The sequence below is a fragment of the Nicotiana attenuata genome, unplaced genomic scaffold (genome assembly GCF_001879085.1).
Source record: "Nicotiana attenuata strain UT unplaced genomic scaffold, NIATTr2, whole genome shotgun sequence".
NCBI classification, from domain to species: domain Eukaryota; kingdom Viridiplantae; phylum Streptophyta; class Magnoliopsida; order Solanales; family Solanaceae; genus Nicotiana; species Nicotiana attenuata.
In genome coordinates, this window is record NW_017676233.1 from 27,628 (window position 1) to 42,529 (window position 14,902).

The 14,902-nt window shown below is 35.6% G+C and overlaps 2 protein-coding genes across 6 annotated transcripts in view; both read right to left on the minus strand.

Moving 5' to 3' along the window:
• Nucleotides 1–273: 273 nt before the first annotated feature.
• On the minus strand, nt 274–4,932 carry LOC109220865 (GATA transcription factor 11-like). 2 transcript variants are annotated; one of them, XM_019385337.1, is made up of 3 exons: nt 4,616–4,932; nt 3,255–3,515; nt 274–1,226 (listed from the first exon to the last, which is right to left on the minus strand). In XM_019385337.1, the coding sequence occupies exons 1-3, from the start codon at nt 4,616–4,618 to the stop codon at nt 573–575; spliced, it is 918 nt and encodes a 305-aa protein (XP_019240882.1). In that variant the 5' UTR covers nt 4,619–4,932; the 3' UTR covers nt 274–572. The 2 variants fall into 2 exon arrangements, with proteins under 2 accessions (XP_019240882.1, XP_019240881.1); XM_019385336.1 differs by having other exon boundaries at nt 3,255–3,518; nt 4,616–4,931.
• Nucleotides 4,933–7,776: 2,844 nt separating this feature from the next.
• The window catches only part of LOC109220863 (protein-tyrosine sulfotransferase), an 8,116-nt gene continuing 990 nt past the window's right edge, over nt 7,777–14,902 (minus strand). For 2 of the 4 annotated variants that reach the window (XM_019385331.1, XM_019385332.1), the window contains exons 2-13: nt 14,644–14,731; nt 13,815–13,992; nt 13,615–13,686; nt 12,645–12,930; nt 11,768–11,908; nt 9,755–9,859; nt 9,509–9,656; nt 8,982–9,031; nt 8,799–8,867; nt 8,582–8,701; nt 8,302–8,436; nt 7,777–8,137 (exon numbers count right to left, since the gene is read on the minus strand). In XM_019385331.1, coding sequence (XP_019240876.1) covers nt 7,994–8,137; nt 8,302–8,436; nt 8,582–8,701; nt 8,799–8,867; nt 8,982–9,031; nt 9,509–9,656; nt 9,755–9,859; nt 11,768–11,908; nt 12,645–12,930; nt 13,615–13,686; nt 13,815–13,992; nt 14,644–14,701 — 1,506 coding nt within the window. In that variant the 5' untranslated portion in view covers nt 14,702–14,731 and the 3' untranslated portion in view covers nt 7,777–7,993. Of the gene's footprint in view, nt 8,164–8,301; nt 8,437–8,581; nt 8,702–8,798; nt 8,868–8,981; nt 9,032–9,508; nt 9,657–9,754; nt 9,860–11,767; nt 11,909–12,644; nt 12,931–13,614; nt 13,687–13,814; nt 13,993–14,643; nt 14,751–14,902 lie in introns of those variants that run through there. The other 2 variants (XM_019385333.1, XM_019385334.1) reach the window with 2 other exon arrangements.

The following is a 14,902-nucleotide window of genomic DNA, read 5'->3' on the forward strand; positions in this document are numbered from 1 at the left end:
TATCACTAACTGATTTCACGACCCAAACCCATGACCTATAAGTCACAAGGAGACGATTTTACTGTTCCTCTAACTTGCTTGCGATTGAAGTGTAGTTATTTCTTTGAAAAGGAATGAGCACATGAATAGTGGAACAGCAAGCAAGAACATGTAAGAGGCTTGGTAAAATCTGAACTATGCAACATTTGAGTATAGATTGGAGTTGCTAGTGTTGGATGTGATGCAACTCCAATCTCTTTAAATTCTTGTATCTAAAAGCTACAACTCCATAGACACAGGGACTAATAAAAATATATTGAAGGCCAAATCAAGGGGGGGAAAATGAAACCTAGCCATCTACTATATCTAGTTCAGTTTTTACATAAGAGGAACTGCTTCATCAAACATTGATTCAAAGCTTTTCCTTCTGACCTCCAATCAATTATCTAACCTAGACAGACACCTAAGATTCAACATTTGTACATCGACGCATAACGCGAGTAGCCACCATACCAGCAGAACCACCCATGACCCCATCGAAAATAAAACAATAAACTAAAATTAAGCTCCTAACTAAAAGTATAATCATCTCTTCAGTATACATCAAACAAATAGCTACTCATTGGAACAAACTCTGGCGCCGGTGACATTGGAGGGCCCTCTACGATCACATTGTGAGGTTCCTCAGGTGCAGATGTTTCTCCATATATAGCTTTTTTTCTCATCTCTACGACTTTCCTGTGAGAGTTTGAGTGCAAAGTTGGAACAAATGTAGGACTAGCAGCAGGTCGGTACTCTGGGAATAAACGCCCTGAACGATAGCGGACTCCACAGGCATTGCATAGTGTCTTTGGCCCCAGTGGTCCCTCTCTCCACTGAGGTGTCTTTGTGACTTGACAATGTGTGCATTTTTTTAAACTAAACTGTTGCGCGGAGGTTGTCTTCTTCTTGGTAACATCTGCTATCTGTGGCACTGATAGCAGTGACATCTTTCTCTTCTTCTCTTTACCCTTTCTAGCATCACAAGTCTTCTTGGATGCAAACCTTGTAGAAGATATGGGAGGCATCAAAATCCATGGATTAAGAGCTGAAGATCGCGGACGCTTGGAGCGTGGACGTACGGGAATGGCAATGTCATGTTTGATGGATATGCTCTTTCCACCAGAGCAGGAGTTGCTGCTTTCAAGAACTGAAACCGGGCTTTGCGTCTGGAAAATACCACTTCCCTGGCCCTCAGTAACTTTGATCTGATAGGGTAGCGCTTAATTAGGAACTTATGTGATATATACATAACAAGAAGTTTCTGCACTCTACTACTCTTTTGAGAGTTGATTACAATAGTTTACAAAGAAAAAATGTGAGAAACAAAAGAACTAAGAAGTTACACGAGTTCAGCTTTCAATACTCTAATGCATGGATATCCATGCAATACACGAAAAGAAACTGCAATTTAGCGCATTAACCAGTGACAAACACATCTAGATGGACTTGCATGTTTACATAAGCAATTCAATAAGATGAGAATGTTCTGCACTTTGAGAAACACAAATAAATGTGCATAACAGCTTAAAGAAAAGCATCATGTTAATCGCTAGCGATCAAGGTTTCAGAAGTTAAAATTAGTCTATTAACTTCTAACCTAGAACAGCGACATGAATTCCTTTATTAGGTGGATTTTTTCCAGAAAATTGCTTTCATATTCTTTTCAATGCAACACATGTGTTTTGTTCACAGAAGCAAAAGACTGAGCAACTTGATTAATCTTCTCTTTTCTTAACCATTATGGTCAGCGATTCAAGTACTTTTACAAAGGTTCAATATGCTCTTATATGAAACATACAAGTTACTCTTCTTCAAAAGATCAAAACTCACGAAGAAGAAAGAATCGCACAGAGACTACAAGAACATCTTGACTGACTCTATCGTTCCCCATCATCCCAGAAACTTGGGGTTCATTAATCTTTAAGAAGAACTACAAATAGGGATAGAAAGTTCTTTTATATATTCAACTGATTCTATCCTGACTCTGCTGGTCCCCATCTTCCAAAAACTTGAGGTTCATTAATCCTTAATTCAGCTCCAGTGGCCCGAGAGCATGACTAATTCTGCTAGTTGCGAGCACTCATAGTAACTTATATAAGCCGCATTACCAACTTCAAACTTCAAGCAAGCCAAGTACTCACTTAAAGAACTAGCTTTTCTTGCACCTGGATCCGTACAGTCGATCCTTGCACTATCCTTTAATTAGACACTACCCAGCATTATATTGCAGCTTCTACATAGGGACACTTACGTTTTTCGTTATTACCTTTTCAATAAGGACACTATCATTTTTCTTTAAATGAGGCACCAACTTAAGCAAGATTCAAATATATATTTCATCCTTCCGTTTCAACCCTGTAACATTTTGACAAGCTGGTACAGTATATTCGATTTTGTCTTTCGACAGAATTTCATGTAACACAGGTTCTGGCCTTCGCTCATGCAGTTTTTACCTAGGAGCAACTAGAAGGAACAGAAAACACAAACCAAAAATAAAAAAATAAAAAAAAAATAGAGAGGGAGAGAGAGAGGAGAAGAAGTCTTCTTTTTTAAATATTTTTAGAACAAGTGCTACAAGGAAAAAATAGAAAATCCTATTTTCTCCTAAAACTGCATCGCAGTTAGGGAGAGCATAGGACTACATTTGCAGAAAAAAGACAAAGGACAGATTGAAAGGAAACGAAAAAAGAGAAACAATGCCAACTGCCAACACAATCACCTTGAGACAGACTTACATTGTTTACAAGGAATCAAGCATGGGCATACAGTAACATTACATAAGCTGTTCTTTGTTTGTCAAACCTTGGATTTCCAAAACAAGAATGCCATTGCTTTCATATACAACAACATACCCAATGAATTTCCACAAGTGGCGTCTGGGGAAGGTAGGGTGTACGCAGTTTACCCCTACCTAAAGCAGGTAGAGAGGCTGTTTCTGGTAGACCCTCGGCTCATGGCACACATAAATGTGAATCCATAATTGAGACCAGTAGAGCATTGGCAGGAACATAAAGATAAAGGGCATGCGCGAGCCAAGCCAAATAAAGGACATAGTTCACCCTTATTATCAGCAGCATTCTCATTAAAGAGCAACACTATAAAATAATTTACCTCTTAACCATAAGTCTACACCACCAACTTGCATATTTGTTTAGAAAACAAAGAAACCAAAAACATACAACACAAAAGCATTCAACATAAACAAGCTTTACAAAAGAAAACTGAAAACTCACAGGATGATTGGAATTTGGCTCTGCCTTCACCCGACCGTTACCAATGTTGCCTTGAGGCACGGGCGGGAAAGCCATAAGAGCATCCGTCGGAATCGGTCCAAGAAACTTGGACTCACTAGCATCCCATTCTACACCTTGTCCATCTTCTTCCAAACTTTCCAAGGGAAAATCCAAGAAATTGAGTATATCATCAAAATCTTCATCAACAACAGGACCAGTTGGAATTCCATCCAAATAACCACAATGTCCAACCATGGTCATCTTCTGAGGTACAAAAAAAGATTATAACTTTAAAACACCAAAAAAAACAGAACAACATACTTATGACTATGATACCATTAAAGAGTATTTAAAAAGGACTCATGCACAAAATTCATACACGTAACTCACCATATAGATTATATTTTTTTTCCAAAATTATGTATCACTATTTAAGTAAACATGAACCTAACCTAGGAAATAGATTACTAATGTTTAATTAAAAAGAAAAAAAGGGTAACACTATCTATAAGGATGGATTAATATTACCTATTCAAATTTTATCCATATAAGGGTACACGAGTTTTTTGCTTATACAAAATCTTAGTAGGTAAGGAACAAAGTTACAACTTATTTGTTACGTGTCTTTGTGCTATGTACTAAAATTGTACCAAAAATAGGATTCTAGTTAGAATCCAATTATGAAATAGAATCTTCATCTAATTATGATTAAGTACTTATCACACTAATGAAAAATTAAATTTAAAATAGCCATTATATTTATTATTTTAAAATATAGACTAATTCTGTACCTAGATTATATATATATATCCCTTTGATACATCAAATCAAGAGAATGCTGCAGAAGGAGAATCTTTTGGTCTAAATAGAGTAACTGTTGACCAAATTAGGGAAAACACTAATAATTTAAAAAAAACGTGTTAATTATTATAAAATTAAGAAAAATAATTTTACTCCTAATAAAAAACGACGACGTTTTGTCAGTCACTTTCCTAAACAGTACCATCAACTTCACATGACCAAAAAACCTTTGCCCTAGCAAACTAAACAAGACACAAACATGTCGGCTCAGTTCAGCAGCTAAAAAAATATTTAAAAAGGCAATAAAATAGAAAAAATTAATTCCAAAGGAAAAAACTCAAGAACTCAGCAATTTCAGTGACCCATTAAGCTAAATTAGCCATTTGAACCAAAAAAACTAGCAAAAATCTTCAAAAAAATTTGACCCATTTTCTGAACACACCTTAAAAAGCTGGAAAAAAAATACAAGGTGAGTTTTTACCTTAAAAAGATGTAAACTTCAGTTAAAAAAGTGAAGTGGGTTGAGAAAAAAGAAGTAAATATTTTGCATGTGTACTTACCATAGAACAAAAAACCCTTAAACCCTTGAGTATGGCATTTGCACTTTATGGGGGAAGTTTAGTTTTGCAGAGAATAGACGAATAACAAAAAGATAGGGTAAGAAAGAGGATATAGATAAAGGGGAATAAGAAAAATAAAAGCTTTTTCTTTTCTTCTTTTATTTTTTCTAACTTTTTTCGAAATCTTTTTGTCTGAATTGGTGAGTATTTGGAGAATTTGGATTTTCAAAATTCAGACTTTAGGTTTTCGTGAAAAAAGTAAATTAATTGAAATAATGCAATTTGATAGGGTGAAGAGATGGAGCAGGGAAAGTGAAATGGTCGGCGGAGCATGTGATTGTTTTGGAGGGAGAGACAAGTGATCTTATGACTTATGGTCTAATTTTAAAATAAATATTTATTTGCATTTAATATTTATAAATATCTCCATGCCACACGGAGATAATTTTAGGGCAAGCGCACAAATAGCCGTTCTCAGGGATGCTATTTAGAAATTAGTCGATATTTATTTTGTCCTGAAATTTCAAACTTAAAATCTTAGCTTTAAGACAATTCTTGACATTTTTGTCCCGAAAAATTGAATCGAAAAACTGAAATTCACGACTCACTGACTAATTCTTAAATAACAGCCTTTTAAAGTGGCTACCTGGTGTTATTTGTTACTGTCGCCCAAGGTTTCTCTTCACATTTATTTATGTCAAATAAAATAATTTAGATTCAAATACTTGTTGTTTAATTGTTTAAGTATTGTTAAGTGATTATTTGGGCATCAAAGATATATATTTTATATTTATTAACTTAATATAAATATCGAAGACGAATAAATTATTAGGACAATTTTGATGGTATGGGATATGAGTTTGTGTAAATGTTACTCCAATCTGATAATTGATGAGTTGTTAAGTGGGTCCAATATATGTGATGGTCCCTTCTGACCAAAGGGTAATACAGTGTTATTCCAAAAAAGAAAATTGATTTAACTTTTTTGGGTCTATTTTTCTTTGACCCCATCAAAAAATATTCTGACACTAATAATTTGATGGTGTGAGGATGCAATAATGCATATGATTTTTGGTTGAGAGGTTTTAATGTTACTGTGTGCCGATTGGACAGTTTCTGTTTGAATTGCTTTCAAAATTTTCTTTTATTGTATGCTTGGATTATTATCTTGGAATTAGAATATAGGTGTAATTGGATTGAATTACAATTTGCATTATAAAAATGTATGGTAGAATGTCAGGGTAAATCCATTGATATGTGCTAGTACGCTTGGACTATGGGTGTCCAACGGGACGGGACGGGACGGGACGGGACGATTTTAACGGGACGGGACGGGACGGGACGGTGGCGGGACGAAACGGGACGCGACAAACGGGACGAAACGGGCGTCCCGTCCCGTCCCGTGTCCCGCGTAACATTGGCCCATCCCGTTTAATTTTTAGCGGGACGGGACGGGACGGGACCGGGACGGGTCGCGGGACGGGACGGGCCGGCCCGTCCCGTTGGACAGCCATAGCTTGGACCGTGAATGTTTAGACAGTTCGGATTAAATATAAAACTCTCGATTGGGATTTCCGATTTCGAATTACAATTCAAATATAAATCAAATAAGCTCGAATTTGTTGTATTTTTTAAAGTTTGATTTAGCATTTATCGACTTAGTTATTCTAGGATTAGGATTTTAGCTTAAAAGTTAAGTTTTTTTCTTCTTACAAGAAAGAACAAACAAATAAAGTATTTCATCAATTTGCCTTAATAATTCCTCATTCCCAACATAACCATCCAAAATAAAATATTTATTTCAAAATTGTGCAATTACTCTCTTAACAAAAATGAGGAAAATGATTTTTTTTATTTATTCAATTGCACTTTTATTAGCAGTAGAGGGGTCTTGAGTGTTAGTGACTGATTGTATAATATATAATACACAAGTACAAATCTTATGCGAACATTCAAAGGTATTTATTAAGTTTTCTATATTATTAACTAAAAATTCGGTATTGCATGTTCAATTTGTTTTTCACAATCCAACTATTAGTAAGTTTATTATCTCCTAATAGCTCAAATATATGACCAACGCATGAATTCTAGATTCAAGCTATAAAAAATGGTATCATCCAACCCATGTTATTAAGGTTTTGCATTAAATTAGCATATACTTTCGTATGGTAAGAAATGTAAAGGATATACTACTAGCACGTTATCTAAAAAATAACATTATATGCCCCACAAATATATGGAAGTAATATTCATTGGCTGTGTATTCTATTCTGTTTTGATCAGAGGTATTTTATTTTATTTATCACATCATCATACAATATTATAAGCATAAAGATCAAAAGTTGAACGTGAAAGATTAAAATGAACCCTACTATACTATTGGACTTTTGTGCCCTTAAACGTTATATTAATAATACGTTCAATAATAATAAACAAAATACATAAACTACAAAAGTTAGCTTTGTAACGTTAAATTTGGCTTGAGATTGTCAAACAATTTGTTAAGGTACATGTACTATCTAAATTCTTCACTTTGCAAAGGTAAGCGTATAATAATTTTTCTGAGCTAACATTTACAATTACATTTTATCTTCTCCAACTATTTTTCTTAGCTTAATATTCAGATTGTTATGTTTTCTAAGTGCAATCATTTTCTTATAAATGCAATCATGATACAAAGCATATTACCCATGTACAAAAAAATAGTATAAGTTTTTAATTTTGAATTAATTATATGGGATACACGCATAACACGCCTGCCCATGGACTAGTTTAAATAAATGAAGGGAGAAAATAACTAAAGAAAACTGTAATTTGACATGACTCTTCATTTCAACTTCAAAGCTGAAAATTCCAATATGTGAGAAATACCAATAAACCAATGTAAAAATTATCAAAACAAGATATCAAAGGCCATAGTTTTACAAAATAAGTTGAAACTAGTTATTTGTTACAAAACAAGTAGTTTTAGTAAAAGTTTGATATTCAATGAAACGACGACGACAACAACAACAACAACCAACATACCACAAGCGGGGTCTAGGAAGGGTAGTGTATACGCAGACCTTACCTCTACCTTCATAAGGTAGAGGGACGGTTTCCGATAGACCCTCGGCTTTTCATTAGCTCTTGCTTGGAACATCTATTAGAAAAGTGTATAGTAAGAAGTAAGAACCAGTAGCCAATATTGGAACTGACATAAACAAAATTTTACATTAAGCTTTGATTTACTCACAAAATTGCATGCGAGTGTAGTTACCTCCACTAACAAGGCATGATCATCTTACATGCTAACTGAGCTAAATTTATCTTTCTATTCAATTTCTTTTCCTTTTTTTTCCCGGTCATTAATGTTGGTGATATTGCAATACAATTGTATCATAACTTAAGTTTGGATGTTCTTCGTTTTGCAGTTACAAACAGGATAGCAAATAGAAGCACAAAGAGCACAGAAACGGCAATAGAAATGGCTTCCCAAGAAAATGCACTATATAATTCGTCGAACCCATGGTACTGCTGGTTCTGCAAAATAACACAAACAATTAAGCCTGCAACTTGTTAGATAGAATCGTCTCGTGGAAATCTATGCCCTACATAAAATTCCTTAGGATGAGACATCAACATGCCCTAGTGCTTGTAGCTTATGCAAAGATATGTTGACTTGCAAAAACCGTTTGGGCACTTACTGTGACAACCTTGTTCTGCAACATGAGTTTGTGTTGATTTGCAAAGATCATTTGGGCATATTTATAAAGCTCCACGTCTAGGCTGTTTAATGATGTGATCTCCTGAAGAAGTGCTTCAGACACCTGACGACGTCCCTGTCAAATTTGAAACCGTGAATGTTTATAATAAGAGGATTGAACCCTTGATAAATCTGAAACCAAGTATGTAGAACTGCGGGCAAACATGTAAAAATGAAAATTGCAGGAGGTTAAAAAACCGAACAGGGTTTGGCTACAATACCTCCTTTGTAAAATTTGCTGGAGAAATTTTCTTTAGAGAATTTACACGTCTTTCGGACTGGGACTTCCTTAAGTTAGAAATGCAGCTCTCGTACACATCCATGAGTTTTCCAACAGTCATCTGTTATGGTGGCAGAAAAGTTATATTTTGGAACATTCTCACATGTTGCAGTTAGAACAGAAAGACATTGACTTAGACTTCACAGGAATGGGCTTACATTTTCCTTTGTCACTTCACCTCGTTCAACTGATGAGATTTGACTGGGCTTTTCGTATGAGCTGTTGTTCTGAAGTTTGGGCGAAAAGAAGGATTAAAGTCACAGATTAGTATGTATTCGAACAGGCACTTAAAGCCGATAGGGCTATTTATGATCACATTTCAAGAGAGACAGAAAGCTTACATGGTGATAAGTGTTGTCAAAATCTGATTCTAGCAGTGAAGATCTCTGTTCTGTGCACAACCAGATGATGTAATCGTCACTCGTCAGAACTACAACTTAGTAAGTGTCCAACTTGAAAAACACTAGATTCTCGCAGAAAATAGGTCGCTCTTGAGAAATTAATTTGAAACATTTCTATAAACTCAACTTTTGAAACATTTCTATTTTTTTTATAAGGAACTTTCAAAACATTTCTATAAACTCAACTTCTAATTCTGACCAATTTTGGAATTTTTGATGAAGCAATAAGAAAAAAATGGGACCACCAAGATCGGCCTCTTGTAAGGTGGAAGCTTCAGTGACGGGTTCAACAACCCATCCCATCAAGAACAAAAATAAATAAATAAAAGAAGTGTATAGCTGAGCATCTGCTTAGTGTGTTCAAACTGATATTCATCCAACCATCGACTGTTTCATGATATCCGTAGAAGAAAAAAGGAATATTTCTAGCCAAGGCATCAATTCGGTGAAATAAGTTCTAAACTGACCTGAATTGTTGTTAGCAGCATCATCTCCATGTGATCCAGAACCAGTGAACTGTGAAATTGCCTGAGTACCCACTACATTTGCAAACATGGTGGCTGATTCTTTGTGGTTTTCTGTGAGTCCAACATACAACATATCATCCAACCTCTTCTGCAAGAATTTACAAGTAATTTCAACCATCATCAAGAAGGAGATAATAGCAGAGTATATTACACTGAGTCAAGCTTAATTTAGCGTGGTTTGATTACCTTTGCAACCTTAAGCACATAATCTCCAAGAGACTGATACTTCAAAACACAGTGACGGACGTCATGTGCCTCTGTCAGATAAGAGTTGTTTGTAAGTCCTGCGACCTATAAATTAGACACTATCAGGCAGATGAAACAATTTCAAGAGCATTTCCATTGGGTTGGGAGAGGGGGAGGGGGTTGTGAGCAAGAAAGAATTAGGTGTTTCTTTTCTTCCTATCCTTCAGACATGAACAACTAAATAACTTATATATGATATTGCTGCTCCACTCTTTAGACACAAGGGATGTTGTACGCCTACGAGTATAATCAACTAAATACCACTTCTTTATCCCTGGTTACCAGATTATCTAATCTCAGTAAACTTGTACGGTACCAACATACTATATAGAAATTGATCCTGGGTTTCATGGTTACTGTGATATACTATTTGACATTCTGAGCAAAGACAATTATTATAAATGCAGGCACCAAAACCATTGTGCAGAAACAGCATAGAGTTTCTACGAGGAATCTAAATGTAAATCATCAGAATGACACGTCACAAGCACCCCATTTACATACTTGACTTCTGAAAACTGGACATTATATGCATAATCTAGAAACACCACAAGCACCCTTAATCTACCATATTTGACTTCATAATTAACCCCTTGCATGGATCTTGGGCTCAGGAATTCCTATATAACCTGGGTATAGATGTACAAATTTATCAACTACAAATAAATGAACCAAGTGTTGTTGGGTTTTTAAAGGGATAGAAACTAGAAAATTATCAAAACAAAGATAAAGCCAGTTGAAGTCGAAGAAAAGCGCATTTATCTTGTTATGTTCTTTGATAGGGATGAGAGACACATCTCTTACAGCAGCCTTTGATAAGTGGTGAAGCAACAGTAGTAGGCTCTTCTTGTAAGCTGGAATATAAGAGCAGTACATTTGCTTATAAGAGAAGATTGTTTTTGCGCAATCTGATGATGTGGACATTTAAACTTGAGTGAAAAGTCCATCACTTATTCTATATCACAGTTGACAAATATGCCATGGTAGCTGAAAAGCTTAAATCGTGGGCGTTTAGCAGTGGTGGATGCTACTTTGAGTTGGACACCTAGGCTCTCACGTGGATATTGCAGAAGGGGAAAAAAAGAGAGGAGCATTTGAAGTGGTGGAAAGTACTTTTTCACATATTAGGGCAAATTATTTTGTTCTGTAAAATTTGGTGCTCCACGAGGTTCCAATTGGTATAGATGAGGGTTTATTGGTTAAAACCATATTTTTGTGTAAGCTCCCTCTTTTGCATCCACTCGTATGCCAGGAATTTTTCCACCATATCAATAAATTATTATTTTATCAAAAGAGAAGATAGACAACAAGAATGAGGTCTGCCACCTTGTAGGATACACAAATTAGCAGTCACAAGTTCTTCACAACAGAGGCAGAAAAAATAAAAAGAAAAGCATCGTCCATAGCTCTTGTATAACAGTAATGTTTTTTTTTTCTTTTTATCCACTCTCTAAGAAAAGAATCCCTCCTTTGCTACACCCAAAGAAATGAAAAGGGGCCTCGTCTTATATCATTGTTGCTTCTCCTTTTTTTGCATTAAGTGAATAATCTGTTTTGTGAAAACATTTTCAAAAAACATAAAATTGTTAAAGCAAGAGACTATTTCATGATACAGCATATAGCACGCAAGGCAGTATCTGAGGCTGTTAGGGCCACATAAGGTTAAAGACAATTTGCAGTTTCATTCCAGTTTGTCAATGTTTTCTGAAAAGAATGAAACAGAAAAGAAAAGGAATCCCACTGCAGTTCTAGTAACCAGTTATTAACCAATCAAGCAGAGAAAATTATAGTAAAATACCTACATAAGCATGTCGTTCACAACCTTCCCCCAAAAGTTCCGAGTTGGATCCCTAATTTAAGCTTTTACAACTCCAAACAGAAAATGAAAAATCCAGAAAACGAAAAAGAGGTTGCACGGTTTCAAATTGTAAATATAAAACCAGGCAATAATACCTGAAATGTAGCTCCATTGTGAATGATGTCCCGAGCAATAGGATTGTTAATATACTCATGTAGAGGCATCACCATCTCCTCCATATCATATGGATTAGTGCTTGCAACAACAGAATTGCCCTTTTGTTTTCTTGCTTCCCTCTGTAGTCCAGAGGATATGCAACATATTAATGATTAAGCAAGACAAATTCATAATGCTACGGAGAAATGCATGACAGAAATTCCCCCACCTTGCTTGCCTGCCTCCACATCAGAGGGGGCAAACCTAGTAAAAGATTATTAGTCATTTTAATTGTATTTTGAAATAAGCCTCCTATACAATCAGAAAAAGACTTCATACATAGTAGAAACATATAACGTCTCTAAATAAACAAGGTAATGTGTTTCGGACCAGTTGTTGTACACATTAGAAAGAGGAATATTTAAAATAATAAGCATCCTGTACTTTATTTAGCAACCAAATAAATGCAACTAAGAAGCATCTAAACAAAACAGAGGCATCATATGATGAGATATCTGAGAAACAGGACATCCATGACTATCATTGCCTCAGGAATAACTGATACATAGTACAGACTATACTGCGGAACATGCTAGAAAAGAAAAACTGAATCATTTCCATGGCAAGGAAGCAGCGAATGATCAGTAAAGGAACCCATTCAATAACATGGGCTGGTAAGGAACTATCTGATCAACATGTTGGCATTGACAGAATCTGAATACATTTGGAAAAGACAATTATACTTTCAGGTTAATATATTTGGCTGAACAAGGTTTTTAGATGTATGTGTATAATTTGTTAATATAGAGGCATGCATGATAGGTAAATCTCTCTCGACAAGATGATGGATGGACAAATGCTGTTAAAAAGACATACTCGAGCAAATAAATCTTCTCTCATCCAAGGGACCAAGTACTTCCATGGCCAAATATCTAGAGTGCTGATTGTATTTTTTGAACGCAGCCGTCCAGACATTCTAGTGGCAGATGTCAAGTTAGGGTGCACCAAGAACCTAGCTGCTACCTCCACAGAAAACTCGTAAGCGCTAAAAACACGGTCAATTGGATTCCTAAGGATTGTCACCACAGAAGTTTCATCCTTGGGAAGTTTGGACATCATGCTGTAGTCATCGTGAGTAACCAGCAAGCGGCATTTTGGTTTTCTGCACCAGCAAAGAAAAGTAGTAATATTGACAGAAACTATTAATAAATTTCCTGAACCGGCAAAGGGAAAAAGAAAAGGAGGATGCAGAGAGAAGACATAAAACAGATTGTACAGTAGAGCTAGTCCGAATTGCTTCTCTGTTACAATATATTACAATAGGAAGACTGGCTGAAGTAAAAGCAGATAGATTTAGTGCTGCACACTTCAAAATGATTTTTTTTATGCAACACTTCAAAATGATTTTTTTTTATGCAACACTTCAAAATGATTGATATAATAGCTTTTACCTTGGATGCTTTCAAACAACCAGACCTTATAAAAATCTGTACTTTAGTTCGGTAATCCATTTATTTCTCCTCAATAAAGCTAAATACTCTAAATCATATAATGCTCCCTTTAACTTTAACTTCAAAAATACACAAATAGGAGTAAAACAAAGAGTCAAATGGGTAGAAGTGACCTCATCATCAACAGTGCCTATCTTTTCTAAGACAACAACATTAGTATTCAATATCAGAGGTTCTACACTGGAATGCCTAATGTGATTTTCCATTTCAACTTAAGTTAGAAGTTTTCTTAGGTGCCTTCTTATAGCTTCTAATATAACATTCTAATAACTTTGATACTAGTATGTCCAATACTCGCGATGATTTAATGCATAAAGAATGAAGAAATTTATTACCTTGGATCAATCCTTAGCTTATCATACGAACGTGGACACTCCAAAGAACTGGCATAAAGCTTTTTAAGAAAGCTGCACAAACATGACAGATATAAATCTTCAGCTAATACGCAGATCTTAATATGCAATGTCTCATGAAAGCAGTTCTGTTCTCATCTCTGTCAAAGGGAAAGGAATTTATCGACGGAAACCATTTTTACCAATGAAAATATGTTCGCCCTCCAGTCCTGGGGACATGAAGAAAAAAGAGCAAGTTCTGCAAGACATGTTTGTCATCTTTGACTTCCAAGTCAAGTGAAGAAGACGCCCACTGCTTGACAATGTGTTCGCATTGCTTGAAGCCCTCTTTGCTCACAGATGCCTTTGATATGGTAGAAACTAGGAACCAAACAACATTATCAATTTCCAGATAAATATAAATCCCCATTCCCCTAAAATGAGCCCCATCACATGCTGAGCAAAATCTTATGAACTTCAAGTGAATCGTATCCATAATGCTTCACTTACAACATAAACAGCATTGACGAGTAACTTCACAAACAAAACACACAAGGATAGACATCCTCATCATGACAATATTTAATCATCAGTATCATGAAACATTCCTCTTTTGATCAGAGCTATAGTAGAAATTTTCAGACAAAAAATTTTAAATCACAAGAAGGCCTCAAGAACTTACAAGCCATCACCCTTTTCCAAGGGTCAAACTTTAAGCTAATCGCTTAGAGAGAGATATTTTTGCTGTTTAACTTTGCTAAACATATCAGAGGTTCAAAGACTCAATCAGCTTCTTTTAACAAACATGTTCTACGAACCCCAAGAAAAAGGGGAAATCAAGAGATGAACGTGCTAGCCAGAAGTAGAATGTCCATGCAATACTAGAAATAAACAAAGAGGTATAGTTTTAAGCAAGTATATAGTGAGAAACATATATTTCTTAAGGAGAAAAATAGCTAAATTTCCTTCAAACCAAAATCTTTCATCCATAAGATAAAGTACAAAGAATAAGCAATAAATAAAGAGACATACCCAAGAGCAAAAACACCAGGATCACAAGAACGTCAAACTTATCACCTATCTGCCTCATCCCCACCTCCAATCTTTCCCAAAAGTCAAACTGAAACGATGAAGAGGAACCTTTTACAATCAGAATCCTCCAGTGAAGTGTACACAGTCATAACTATTCAAGAATCAAAGTAAAGATTCAAACTTCAGCACTTTTAACAGTGATCGCCAAAATTTGTGTGTGTGTGTGTGTGGGGTGGGGGGGGTAGGGGGGTGGGGGGTA